Source organism: Sorex araneus, chromosome X, assembly GCF_027595985.1.
Source record: "Sorex araneus isolate mSorAra2 chromosome X, mSorAra2.pri, whole genome shotgun sequence".
NCBI lineage: Eukaryota > Metazoa > Chordata > Mammalia > Eulipotyphla > Soricidae > Sorex > Sorex araneus.
In genome coordinates this window covers 85,778,987-85,793,956 of record NC_073313.1, presented here as the reverse complement: position 1 = coordinate 85,793,956, position 14,970 = coordinate 85,778,987, and the positions used below count along the sequence as shown (strand labels likewise).

General features: G+C 40.4%; 1 protein-coding gene across 1 annotated transcript in view; it reads right to left on the bottom strand.

Moving 5' to 3' along the window:
* ENOX2 (ecto-NOX disulfide-thiol exchanger 2) overlaps positions 1-14,970 on the bottom strand; it is a 380,924-nt gene that overhangs the window by 73,669 nt on the left and 292,285 nt on the right. The window contains 3 exon segments of the mRNA XM_055122744.1: positions 2,735-2,841; positions 6,166-6,378; positions 10,892-11,125. Coding sequence (XP_054978719.1) covers positions 2,735-2,841; positions 6,166-6,378; positions 10,892-11,125 — 554 coding nt within the window.

Genomic DNA, 14,970 nt, shown 5'->3' with positions numbered 1-14,970 from the left:
GTCACAAGTGAGGGGAAGGGGGAGAGGACAGCTGGGATAGAGAAGGGACCACTATGACAATGACAGTTGGAAATGATCACTCTGGACAAGAATTGAGTGCTAGAAATAGGTAAAGGGATACATATGATAACCTTACAACACCTGTACCGCAAACCATAATGACCAAAACGGGAAAGAGAGTCCCTAGTGTCTGCTGTAGAGGCAGTCGGGAGTGGGGAGGAGGTGGGGTAGAGGGAGGGAAACTGGGGGTACTGGTGGTGGGAAATGTACACTGGTGAAGGTATGGGTGCTAGAACATTGTATGACTGAAACCCAATCATGGCCAACTCTGTAACTGTGTATCTCATGGTGATTTAAAATTTTTATTTGAAAGATGTTACTGGCTTTTCATGACTCTCTGCATAACATGAGCTTAGGTCTTAAGGGATTTCTCCCACAGTGACTCCTAGTTCCTTTTACTGTGCCAGAACTGATGGCTCAGAGGTCAGCTTATAAGCAGGGGTTGGCTTTTGTCCATAAAATGTTTGTCATGGTTTTTAATTGTTGTCACACAAACAATGTCATATATTCTCATAAAAGAATGATTATCATCATCATGTTCTAGGTCAGGAAACTGAAGACATCAGAAGATACATAAATTGCTTAAGACCACAAGGCAGTTTGTACCAGCTCCCGGAGTAAGAAGAATTTCTATTCCTGAACTACTTGTTAGATATGTGATCTGTGTATATTACTGAATAAGTGCATGTCTCAGTCTCCTCACATGCAAAGCAGGAATTCTATAATTATGATCCACTTTGGAATGGTTAATGATAAATTGAAATAAAACTGCATGCCACTTACACAGCACTTCCACATTTTATAAACAGTCTCACATTTCCTATCCTGTTTAATCCCATAAAACTGTTTTCATTCTTAGCTTCAGTTTATATATAAACTTAGAAAGCTTGAGAAACTTGCTCACTGTCAGTGTTGAGATCTGGATACATGTCTGACTCCAAGTCCAGTGTTCTTTCTACCATACATCTACAGGGAGGTACGTGTAGGTGGCAATTACCAATGTGAAAGTGCTTTATGAAATATAAATGCCTTACTAGTGCTACTTAAATGTTAAGGAATGTGATAACCTATACTGGTAGATAAAATGGCAGTATTATCACACTGGCAAAGAGAATTCCGAAACAACACTGAAAAAAAAATTACCAATTGCATACATCTAAGCTTTTAGATGTCCTGAGGTGACAATATATGATAAAAAGTAGAACTTAGTGAATTAACCCAATTTGTGTATGTATATATATATGCATATGTATGTATATATATACATATCTGTTGTAACTGATAGAAAGGGACTTTCTGGGACATAACCTTGTTAAACCACCTCTGAGTAATAAAACACCAAGTCTTGTTTCTTCGGTTGGCAGCACAGGGGAGAGTGACTTGCAGGGGAAGGGGCAGTTCTGGTCATATTGGATTTTGCTGGTTGGTTTGATGCGTCTCTGGCTGCATGTAGGAACATAGTGTCGGTACTTCATTAGCACTAGGCTTCCTTACTAACATTTTACTAGAATGAGTGGATAATTCTCTTAGAAGCTTATACTTTGTTACTGGGTTACTTTATCTCGGTTTCACTTGGATATTACAGGGAATGCAGTATTTTAATTGTAACTATGCCAATATCTTTATCTAGAGGCCTTGCTGCCATTTTTTCTTTTAAGAAATTTTCATTGCCAAGAAAGGCTGGATTAAAATTTTTCCTTCAAGTTAGTATTGTGTGTTTTTGTTTACCAAATACTCTATAACTTTGGGATTTTGAAATGGTAAATATTCATGGTATATAAAGAAGCATGACACATAAACATATTATCTTAATAACATAATGGATGTTTAGTTGTGTAGGTAGACAGGACCTAGAAGGACATGTCAGATATAGCTGCGTGTAATTGCCTATGACTGTTCTTTGCTTCTATTTTCCATTTCTTATTCACATGTTAACTTCCAAAAAAATATTTTAAAAACCTGCAAAAAAGGCATTGCATATATTGACTGAGTGTCATGACTGGGTAAGGAAGCTGTCTACAGTAACAAGAGGGATTTGAGGCATATATAAAACAATTCCAGAGGCAGAGCTCAAAGAATCTTGGTTTTTAATCTCAGCTTCGGAACAGCAACCTCCTCACATCGGATATTTTAGAATGGTGCTAATTACGTCACTTGAGTGGAGAGGTGTGTATTAATCTTAATTTGAAGCCAGAGTTCTCTGGTATGTTTATAGCTGCAACTATAAACATGACTGAGCAGCCCGATGTAGTATGTTTAGAAATGTTAATGCTCCCATGTAATATCAGACAGCTTCAGCTTGAATTCTCAAGGCGCTCTAATATAGCTAAGACAGCCCTAATATTACTACCAGGGTCAGTAATTACTGTTCAGCTCAATACTAGCTAGCTTAGAGAAGTAAACAACAATTATTGAAGCTTCATTTTCACTACTAAGGTTTCCATCCAATAGAATGCATTTGAGACAGCACATGTGCATTTATTACCCTTTGGGTAGCAGGTGGTCTGGACACAGTGACAAGCTATAGAACACATCTAAGTGTTTCATTAGGACCTTGTTGTGACTGTAGGGGCTTGACACTTTTTAATTCTGGCTAAATTCCAAATCAATAGCTCGTTAAAAGAAAGCAACTGCCTCCATGAGGGGCTACGAGAGAGAGTATAAATTTACCAACCTCAGCTTGTTTGCACCAAACGCTGATGTTTTTACGCTGGGCCTTTGTGAAGTGGTCCCATGCCTTTTGCTTGGAGGCGGAATGGTACACAGCTACTATCTGCTCAACTGCAGAGTCATATCCACAGTTGAATCAGGTCGGGTATCATCCAGGAATGGCAAAAGAGAAGAGAAAGATGAGAAACCATCAGGTTTGTTAGATCTTCTCTGAATGCAATTACTAGGCAGTAGCTATGCTCTGGAAAGGCTACGAGTATCAGGGTACCATGATCTCAAAGGCAGAGACAGCAATGGAAATAAAGAAGGAAACTCTAGAAAGTCTGGGGTAAATAGTGCCCAAAGTTTTAATATAGGCCATCTGTACTTCATTCTGGTAGGAAAGGTAAGAGCCATGGTGAGTGTGACTTAGTACTACTTACCTGGCCCAACGTGGTGGTGAGCATCCAAGAGTATCAGTTCCTTTGACTAAGGTCTTCATTCAAAAGAGCCAGGATGTTTCACATCTCAACAAAATCTAGTTGTTTGGCAATCTTGAGGTATGTTTAACCAGAGTCATCAATATAATGCCCAAGATTGAACGGAATCTACTGTAAGTCTACATAAGTAGGCTTGTTGACTGGAGTATTGTGTTCTATGGAGGAATCCTGCATAAGTGTAGACCTAAAGAGTATTTTTCAGTGTTTCTTAACTACTTAAAGGGTAGCAAATGGGGGTGGGGCATTGGTGGAGGGAAGTGGACACTGGTGAGGGGACCAGTGTTGAAAGATTGTATGCCTGAAACCCAATCATGAATAACTATAATTTCAGTGACTAAATTTTTAAAAAAATTAAAAAAAATAAAATATAGGGAAACATGTACAAATACTCTAGGACTTTATTCTAAGCAGTTCAAGAGAAGGGACACTTAGACAAGATGTCTTTTTGGGGAAAAAAAAGGAAAAAAAGACTTTGCCTTGCTGAGTGTTTAAAGTTAGAAAGTCCACAGGCTTAATTTTTTCTTTACAGCATGGATTAAGCCCTGTCTACTACTAATAAATGATTCATATTTTCAAGATTCTTACTGCTGGGGCTGGAGAAATAGTATATAGAAGACAAGGGTGCTTGCCTTGTATGCAGGTAACTTAGTTTTGATCCCTGGCATCCACATGGTCCCCCAAGCACTACCAGGAGTGATTCCTGACTGTGAAACCAGGAATAATCCCTAAGCACCACCAGATATGGCCCCCAAACCATATATATATATGTATATATATATACACACACATATATATCACTGCTATATTTTTCTACGTATTCTGTATCCTAAAACATATGTTTTCTCCTCCTGCACCCGATGCGTGCAAGGCAAACGCCCTACCCGCTGTGCTATTGCTCCAGTCAGGCCCCACCAGCTCTGCTTCTTTCTCCCCTGGTGCCCATATATATATGTGTGTATATATCCAGGGCTTACTCCTGGCTCTGGTGCCAGGAGATATTTAGAATGGTTATAACTAACCAATATAACCAATATTGGTTATATTTATATTCACTGTTTTTGTTTTTATATTTATATTTACTGTTTTATATATTCTGTTTTTGTATATTTATAGTCTGTAACCAATATGTAATTATGTATATTAAATATATACAATATTTATATATATTTATATATTTTTGTATATATATATATACACACACTTTCAAATAAAATTGCAACAGAAACTGATTTCTACTTTATTTCCAATTATGTATGAGTCAAGTATCAGAAAACAGGTATGAGAAGAGCATGCTGTAGTTGCTAAATAGCAAAGCCAGAAATCTATACCTTTATTCTGAAGTGGAAACAGTTTGTAACTTTAAAGATATGAGCGCAGGGATTAAAAAGATAGCCCAGCAGGTAAGGTGCTTGAAGCAGACTGGGATCTATACCTGGCACTGCATATGGATTGCTGAGCCCTGCCACGAGTGATGCCTGAGTGCAGAGCCAGGAGTAAGCCCTGAGCACAGCCGGGTATGGTCCCCAAACCAAACATATGAGTGCAGGCTGAGGAGACAGTTCAGAGGTCAGGGTGGCTCCCTGTTTGACCCTGGTACTAACTGCATGACTTTCTGAGCACCAGTGGGGCGATCCCAACATCACAAGGCCTGGGCAGCTCTCCATTCTCTGGCCCTTATATTGAGCCACCCAGCTTGGCTGACCAAGTATTGCTGTGAGTGGCTTCTACGCCCCTGAGCACTGCTTTGAAGCCCTCATTCACCAAACAAGATAGCAGTATATAATTTTCTAACAAGATAAACTTTACTTGCAAATTTAACTCATTGATCTTGGAAATATTTGGAGTGGCACTTCTTTTCGAAAAAATGGTCATTTCAGTGGCCTCTGTCCTGCTTCAGCATCTATGACAGCAAAGGAAATGTATTCAAGAGGAAACGGAAATCAAATGGTTGAAGTTACAAATCTGGTTTTTGTTAAATCACTTTTGGAGACACAATCATATTTATCACTAAAAAAGAATTAAAATCACATTCCATGATAATAAGAATGAAATCTGAAACAAAGAATCTTTTAATGCTACACTAAAAACATCAGCAATGAAACCTCCAATTCTCCACTCATGTCAGGCTGCTTATAACTTGCCTTGAGAATTTACAAAAGTACAAGTATAGCCATCAGTGTTTTTTTTTAAAGTTTTTGGATCACACCCAGTGGTGCTCATGAGTTACTGTTCTGAGCTTAGGGATCACTCCTGCTGGGGCTTGGGGATACCAGAAGGATATCCCATATCTCTATATGGGATACCAGAAATTGAACCCAGGTCAGCTGTGTGGAAAGCAAGTGTCCTGCCAAATAGATTATTGTTCTAGTCCATCAGTGTTCCATTAAAAAGTTTTTTTTAGTGAAGCAAAATAACTTTTATTGAAATAAATTTACTCAGGAAGATTGAGAGCAGGGAAGAGTAAAATAAGAGTTCAGGAGAGAACATGGGCTCCTCAGAGTAAGAAGAGCAGAGGAAAGAAATACATGTTCAAAAGAGAACCCCCAGCTTGCACAGCTGCAGTATTGTAGTCAGTGAGGGTTATCTAAGGCAAGATTATTGCTAACTGAAAGAGCACAGGAGCTTCTCCAGGGTGGTTAAGCTAAAAAAGTGTTATTACAAGTTCTGGTACATGTTCAGAAAAGTACCAAAGTCCTGATGTATAGTGACCATACATCACCAATCAATGTTTCTAAGGACATGAAGTAGACATACCATAGAAAATGGAAAAACAAGGTGCACATATGTATGTATTGAGCTGGTACTTAAGCATGTGGTGATACAGGCAGAACCCAAGGCGGGGAGACTGTGCTTGGACATGTACAGATGACTCTTAGACTGGACCTCTGTGCAGGAAAAGTGGAGACCAAGTAATGGTCCCTCTCAGCCTCCCCGCAGAACCCTGACTTGTACTCACATTGAATGAGAATCCCAGAGAGAGCTTGTTTGAATTTTTCCTTTGCCTTTTCCATGTCTTTTTCGTGGGTAGCCTTCTCATTCACCAGGCGGCGGATGTGGCTGTTGGCCGACTGTATCATGGAGTAGAAGTTGTTAGCACTGCGACGGTTTACCTCCCCTCGTTCAATCCAGGTGAGCAGAGTCTGCACAGCTTCTGAGAACTTGGAATCATCTGTGAAGGAGATTCTCTTTGTAGAGTAACCAAAAGTAGCCATATTTCCATCTACTTTTCCAACAGTCTGGTAAGGAGGTCACTATGGCATTTTGGTAGTGATTGTTAAATGAATTGCTGAGGCAAGGAATCCTGCATGCACAAATGTCCCACACCGAGTGACAAAAATGTCAGCCTTGCAAGAGTAATGCTGTAAGTCTGATCCCCAGTGCCACCCATATGTGCCATGCATGGCCCTGGAGCCTGCTTCTTCACACCCCTGATCTACAACTAAGTATGTGACCTCTGACTTAGGATAGCAGGAGTGTACAAGAACTACAACTAAACTGTCTGATGGATTTTCCAACCATGAGGGACATGAAGCATCATGGGTATGACCCTCCACTGTGGGTCAGGAGTGTGCCTTGCTACAACCAGAAGTTGCATGCACACCATGACTTACAATGAATTGCGACTCTGGCACGCTTGTGTGAAAGTACTACAGCAAAAAGTGTGACTCTGGGTGAATGCCACAACCAAGTGTGAGTGTGACTTCCTGGTTATTGCAACATTGATGAGCAGGGAAGTAGTCTGGTTATAGTCTATATTACTTCTCAGAAATATCATCCTCTCCCCCTTCTGGTTTCCTCAAAGTTTTCCTGACGGTTAAAATTTTCACATAATACAAACTTCTTGGGCTGGAGCAACAGCAAAGTGGTAGGGCGTTCGCCTTTCACGCGGATGACCTGTGTTCGATTCCTCCGTCCCTCTCGGAGAGCCCGGCAAGCTACTGAGAGTATAGCGCCCGCATGGCAGAGCCTGGCAAGCTAACCGTGGCATATTAGATATGCCAAAAACAGTAACAATAAGTCTCACAATGAGAGGTGTTACTGGTGCCCGCTCGAACAAATCCAGGAGCAACAGGATGACAGTGACAGAGACAAACTTCGTAACCTTCCTGATTATGTATGTATGTAATGTACCATGCAGTGGTCAGACAACTTTAGAATTCTCTAGTTCTATTCTTTAATAAGGAAATGTAAGTGAATCTCAAGTCTCATTTGAATTTGACAGTGACTTTATCCTGGAACCATGGAATTAGAGAGTAGGCAGGAGCCATAAGACAGTTCTCTGAATCTATACTGCAAACCATAATGCCCAAAAGCAGAGAGAGAGAGATAGAGTATAGGGGAAAATGTCTGCCATAGAGGCAGGGGAGGGCTGGAAAGTATGTGGGGTTGGGGGGTAATGCTGGGGACATTGGTGATGGAGAATGTACATTGGTGGAGGGATGGGTGTTCGATCCTTGAATGACTGAAACTCAAATATGAAAGTTTTGTAACTGTATCTCACGTTGGTGGGGGATGGGTTGGGGGTGGTGAGAGGGATACTGGGATCATTAGTGGAGGTGAATGGCCACTGGTGGAAGGATGGGTAAACGATCACGCTATGAGTAAAATACAAACACAAAAGTTCATAAGTTTGTAACTGTACATCAGTGATTCTCTAATAAAAAATTTAAAAAAAGAGATCCAATTAAAAAAAAGACACTTCACTGAGGCATGTCTTTGTTAGAAACATATCTGTGACCCTTTATAACGTGATTCTTGCATTCAATCCACAGTTCAAGACCTTCCATTCAGCCCCAGTCACAATCGATTTTATTTTCGCATTTTCTCATATCCTGTTTCTCTCATTTGAAGAATCTGGCAAGCAGATTTCTGCAGCTAGTTAGAAGTTATTATCTAATGTTAAAAGTAGTAGCTCAGCTCTTTCAAAGCTTCTAGCCCAGCTTTCTGAGATCGTGGCACGTGTATCTGTTAAAGGCTTCTAAGAGGGAGAGTCCCTTAGCTTTCCACTAGGGCTCTGTGCAGTGAGTTGAAATCTCCCTTACTTCAGTTTGAACTACTTTCCTTTATACCATTGTTTCCTAACCTTTTTCCTGACCCTGGTTTCCCTTCCAATCTTTTAACCTCCCTGTGACCCCTTATTCTACCCGTTGTCTCTTTTAAAAATTTTATTGAATCACCGTGAGGTAGTTACAAGCTTTCATGTTTGGGTTACAGTCACACAATGATCAAACACGCATCCCTCTACCAGTGCATATTCTCCACCACCGATATCCCAGATATACCCCCCCTTCCCCACCGTCCCCCTGCCTCCATGGCAGACAATATTCCCCATACTTTCTCTCTACTTTTGGGCATTATGGCTTGCAGCACAGACACCGAGAGGTCATTATGTTTGGTCCATTATCTACTTTCGGCTGTCCTTTAGTCTCATGCTTTGGCTCCCCATGTATGCAATTCTTACCAGTGGCCCCCTAAAGATGTGCTGGGTCTCCACAGAAGGCCATGTAGTCTCTATTTTAGAAATGCAGCTCTAGAATATTTTTTCCAGTATAGATCTATACAGACATACCACATGTACTGTTTTGCAGATTTTGTACTTTTACAAATAAAAGGTATATGGTAACTCTATGTTGAACCTGTCTATCATCATCAATTTTTCAACAGCCATTTACCTTGTTTTTCCTTTTTGGAGGGACTGGGATATACTCAGTGGCTAATTCCTTACCCTGTGCTCAGGAATGACCTGTGGAGTTGCTCAGGGGACCACATGTGATGTGATGCATTTGAACCAGGGTTGCAGTCACTGTGGCTTTAGGTAAAGCAAGTGCCTTTCCTCTCGTATAATCTCTCTGGCCCCTCAGTTTTCCTTTTTTATCTGGAAAGTTTTTTTTAAATTAAGGATGGAATATATAGTTCTAAACATATGCACACTAAACAAAAAAAATCTGGTAAAAATAAGTACTTTTTTCAAATATAATGATCATTAAAATTTAAATTGGAGCCAGGGATATGCTTTAGTGGTAAGGAATATGACTTGCATATAGAAATTTGGACTCAGTACCTTCCACAATAGATGCAGAACATACTATCGATGTTCAAACAACCATACTTTTAACTTTTTCAATTCCTTTATTGAGATATGTTTAATGTTTACTACACTTTTGTGTTTAGAGTCTTGATTTTTTTGCTTCTTAATAAAATTTCCTGGATGATTTAAAAAAAAATAAACATATGCACACTTTGGACTACAGTAAAATATAACTCTCATGTTGGGAAACTAAACATGTTTCATATATCACTTGAGTATAACATTTGCTTTCCTGTTGTCAGGAACCTAACCCATGATATCTTCAAGGTGTGTGATTAATGAGAGGTGGACAATTTTACATCATGGTAGCTTTTCATTTTATTAACGCACATAGGATTTATGCTGCTATCCATTTTTTGCTTCTCTTAGGGTTCTCACAATCAGCAACTTAACTTTTTCTTCAAAGTTCAAACTGACCTATTAAATATGTGAACAGGTAAGTCTTGGACTTAGCATTTTGCCATTGATTCTAAGCCTTTCTAGTCTTTCAAAATATGCTATTATTTCTATGTTTCTATCATGGACTTTTATATTTTCTGGCTTTCTTATACAGGAATACAAAATCAGTCTAAACAAATGATTTCTTAAATGTGAGAATTCCATAGCGACTGAGACTCATTTGGAAAGCAGAATTAGCAGCATCTTGCTGAACTTAGAGTACAAAAATCTGGGGAAAACATAACATTAGGATTTAGCTGGTATCATCAATAAGATTAATAGGACACCAGAATTCATTCAGTAAAGTCAAATACAATCAGAAAATGAAAAAGACTGGACTTAAGTTACTTACATAGGAGATCATGCAGGGCCACTAACATTAAATTAGCAAATAGCCTCTGAGAACGAAGGAACGGTAATGAGAGTCAAAAGTTAGGATAACAAGTCAGATTTAGAATTTCAAGTATTCTCCATGGACGTTGTGTGAAGTAAGTTGAAGCGTGTACACTGTGAACTCTAAGCCTCTGTTTATTCAGCTGCGAAATGAAGATCATTACCAGGTTCTTAGGGTCACACTGAGTTCTATCATTCTGATTCACTTTGACTTGAAATTCCAAACTACTATCTACTATGAAACCCAGGGGTTCCTACATGTCCCAGAAGTCATTGATCATGGCCAAAATGAGGTGGAAAAGTGGGAAAAACTTGCTTCTTACTACTTACCTGATGCTTGTTGCAGGTCACATTTCCTCTTGGTGCTTGAACACTTAGTTTTGGTGCTTGTATGCACTGGCTATAGCATGCTGGAGAACATATTTTGAGGTGGTGCCAGGGATCCCAAACAGCAGTGCTGCTGGGAATGCACTGGGCTAAAATTTAAGGCCTCATGCCTGTACCGATCTACCCCCTGGGCCTCCCGTTGTTTGAAGAGAAAGACAGTCCTTGAGAAAGTGACTATGTAAGACATAGGTGGGATAGACACATTTTCTAGTTCTTGAGTTTTTTTGGTATACTAACCTCATCACCTCATGAGCAAGGCTCCAACATGCCTAGAATCTGTTAGAGAGAAATTCAAGGTGCCAACAAAAAAACCTATACTTTATTAAATTTCCCCAAGGAAAGGATTTCAATTCCAAATCTTGATGGTCTTCCTCACCTTTGAGCTTCTCAGCAACAATGCTACATTCGTGATCTGAATAGTGGACCACTGGAGGTGGAGACGGTGGGCGCAATCTTTCTTCCTCCATCCTTCTACGATGGCGTTCCTCTCTTGCGAGCATGCGCTGTTTGCATTCCCACTCATACAGGTCATCTCGAGCTTGTGCAAAATCAACATGGAGACGGCCAGTGTCTTTCTTGTCTGTGCTAGAGCCCAGGCGAATGCGGTATCCTAAGTGCACAGAGGGAGAGGGGGAGAGAAGTATATAACATTCCGGAGAGTGAATAACTAAGCAGCTTTCAAAGTTTAGTGTTTTAAATACAAGCAAACCACGGAAAGGCATGGATTACAGCCTGATTTATGGAAACAGTTAAATGATCTATGCTTTGTTTTTAGTAGTTCCATTCCTCAGTTTGCCATATTATCTCTGGCAGAGGTAGGTTCCATGGACAACAATGTCATGAATGGGCCTTCTATAGTATCAAGGGCTGGGAAGAATTGAAAAGGTGGCCCCAAACCGTGGTTTCTTAAGATTAATTCAAGAGGGGCTGGAGTGATACTACAGCAGGTAGGGAGTTTGCCTTGCAGGTGGCTGAACGGGGGTTGGATTCCCAGCATCCCATATGGTCCCCTGAGCACCGCCAGGAGTAATTCCAGAATGCAAAGCCTGGGGTAAGTAACCCCTGTGCATCACCAGGTGTGACCCCCCAAAAAAAAGCAAAAGAAAAAAAAAAGATAAATTTAAGAGTATTGAACATGACAGAGAATTTTGATAAGATCTAGATGTATCAACTTGTCACTTAAGTCCCTAAAATTCCTACCTAGATGTTTTTGGTCACATGAACCATTATTTCTGAGAAGTGTTGGATATTATAGGGTGCTCTATATTTGTGAATTAGATATCACATGATTTATATTATTACCTCAGAAAAACAGGAAGACTAAGATTTAGACCATTAGGATTCAACTACTTCCACTATTGTACAAGCTATACTACTCCAAACAAATCTCAACAAAAAAATCAGGGGGAATGTTTTGTTTTTATTAAATTTTTAAGTCTTAAGTATTGAGCTCATTCCTTTTACATATATTTTATCTCATGTCATTCTGAGCACAAGCTTGCAGAGTAACTTATACAAATAAAAATAGGGACAAAATAGAAGAAAAAAGATTTTTTCTTCTGGTTTTGGGGCCACAGCCAGTGGTGATCAGGGCTAACTTCTGGCTTTGTACTCAGGAATCATTCCTGTCAGGCAACAATGCTACATTCGTGACCATTGGGGTGCCAAGGACTGAACCCTGGCCAGCTGTGTGCAAGGCAAAGGCCCACTCTGCTATACACTTGCTCCAATCTTTATTTTTTCTTTTTGGGTCACACCTGGAAATGCTCAGAGGTTACTCCTGGATCTGCACTCAGGAATTACTCCTGGCGGTGCTCGGGGGACCATATGGGATTCTGGGAATCAAACCCGAGTCGGTCCTGTGCAAGACAAATGCCCTACCCGCTGTGCTATCGCTCCAGCCCCACACTTGCTCCAATCTTTAAAAAGATTTTTTAGAAGACATTGAACATCAGACAATGAAGACAGCGATCATTGGAGTTGGGGAGAGAGGAAGGGATAGGCATATGCCTTACATGTCACCAAACCCAGTTAGATACTACACAGTCCCTTACATTTTTCTGGGTAAAGCCTTGTAGGTCCCTGCACACTGCTGGGTATGGCTTTGGAGGACCCCCCAAACACTAACAAGATGGTCTACGTAATTCCTGACACCACAGGAAGTGAGCAACATCACATCCTTGGGCTGTCGCATTGGACTGCCAGCCTGATTGGCTGAGTATTTCTGGGAGGACCCTGGGCTTCCTAAGCATTTTTAGGAGCCTACCCACAAAAAGAAAGTAATTGAGAGAAGAACCGAATGAAGCAAACTCTTGCCATTTACCAAGCTTACTCTTTGGAGAGAGCATACAGGCCTTAGCTCAGGAGAACTCAGATTGGCAAATTGTAGTAGTTTCTCTGAGTTAAGTATATTGAATTGGGAGTCTAGAGAGACCACAGAAGACAAAATGCTAGAAAGAAGAAAGTGACACAGTAAAAAAAAAGATCTGCAGGAGGTCCTCCACTATCATTGATGTCTACATATATGTATGTATATTTGTGTAAACTACCTGAGAATTAGAGGTGACAACCACCAGACCTCACATAGGGCAGTAGTAGGTCCTTTCCATACTAGCCAAAGTATAAAAAGTCATAATTTGGGCCAAGAAAAGGACTCTAAGGGCTTGATGCATGTTTCATATGTACACCTTGCCTAAGTCCTGTCAGATGTACCCCCCAAAAGGGGGAACTGAGTATTAGGTAGAGCAATCAGAAGACTTTGCATCAGTGGAGGAAAACAGGTTCACGGCCTGGTTTTTTTGAATATGCTTAAGAACAAGGTCTAAGAAGATGACATTTTTTTCTAAGTTATTTAACTGCATTTGGGAAGAAAGATCAAGAACACTTATAGGAACACAAAGTATCTGATAAGGTAAGATTCATGTCCGACAGTCAAGCAAAAAAAAATCTACCCAAATGCAAAGTAGGGAAATCATAATAAAGAAAAAAAGTCAAGCAAAACAGAATCAAGGTTATAGAAACAATGCAATGAACAAAAAAGGGCATAAAATAGCTGTTATAATTAGATATAATATTTAATAGATTTTAATACTTGAAAAAAGATTGAAATATTAAAACAGAAAAACCAAAGTTTTTTTTATAAAGTCAGAATCAAACATCCAGAGATGGACTGAGTTGAAAAAAAAACATTAAATAGTGGCAGATAAATGACAAATTAGATATGGGAAGAAAAGATGAATGAACTTAATGACAATAAAATATAAAAAATGAAATATATACCAATAAACATGTGTACATGTGTAGGATGACATTACTTTGTCCTTTCCCTCCTTGCCATAAGTAGCTTGTCCCAGTTTTACCCAGAGTTTAGGCTTACCCCAGTCACACCCATCAAGGTGTTCCCGAATCTCTCCTATCCCTTTGTTTAGCTATAATCACTTCTCCATGCTCTCTTCCCCAAAAGAGTTAATCCTCGGCTTTCCCTTAATCCGACTCTGCTAATTTGCAAGGTCAGACCTTCCTAGGATACTGAATTTATATTATATAAGTTAATATTGCCTTTCTCCTCTTCTTGTGCCTTTTGAATTATTTACTTTAAAGCTATGACTGTTTTGTATAGACACAAGAAGACAATATTATGTCTTTATAACTTGGGAATTAATTGGCCTCAAATATTATTCCCTCCCGGGCCTCTGCTTTCTCCACTTCAGCCTCAGTTGCCCTCAGTTCCTAGCACCCCAAAGTAGGGTCCCCGACGTGGGACAGGAAGGATCCAGGGCAAGCGGTGAGTTATGTGCTACCCTAGCATCGAAATGGGCCTGGCCAAAGTGCCTAATTCTTAACTATAAGTTAAGAGCTTGATCATAGACAAATGCTGTCATGATCCAATAGTAATGATGAGACTGGGACCCTGCCAGGGATAGGAAAGACTGATCTGGCCTGAGCACTGTAGTCTGAGATTGAGATGGCCCCAGGAGAGCAATTCTATAAGCTTTAATACATCTCTTATTGTGTCCATACAAAATAATTAATATTATGAATTCTTATATGTTTGCTGGCTGAGGAGAAGAGAAACACATTCATGGGACTCCGCCCTTGGGTGGATCCTCCTGCTGAAAGAGAATTAAGTCCTAGGAGAAGCATCCCCTAAGGGAAAGGAACCTTACCCTATTGATGGGGACCACACCTATGTGTATGCCCCACCCCCCTCATGCTGTGGAGACTTAACTAGGCTGTAAGAGTAGGTTGCGGGGCCAGATCCACGGGGGCAGATCCACGGGGAGAGATCCAGGAGAGCGGGAGAGAAGCGGAGGGAGAGAATGAAATAAACGGATCGAGCAACCAGTTTGGCCTTCTTCCTTCTTCCTTCCGTCGCCTGCCCTCGACCGACAGCACACACAGCGGTTCTGGGGCACCGGAGGTGGGCGGTGAGACAGAGCCGCCTGGAGAGCCCGC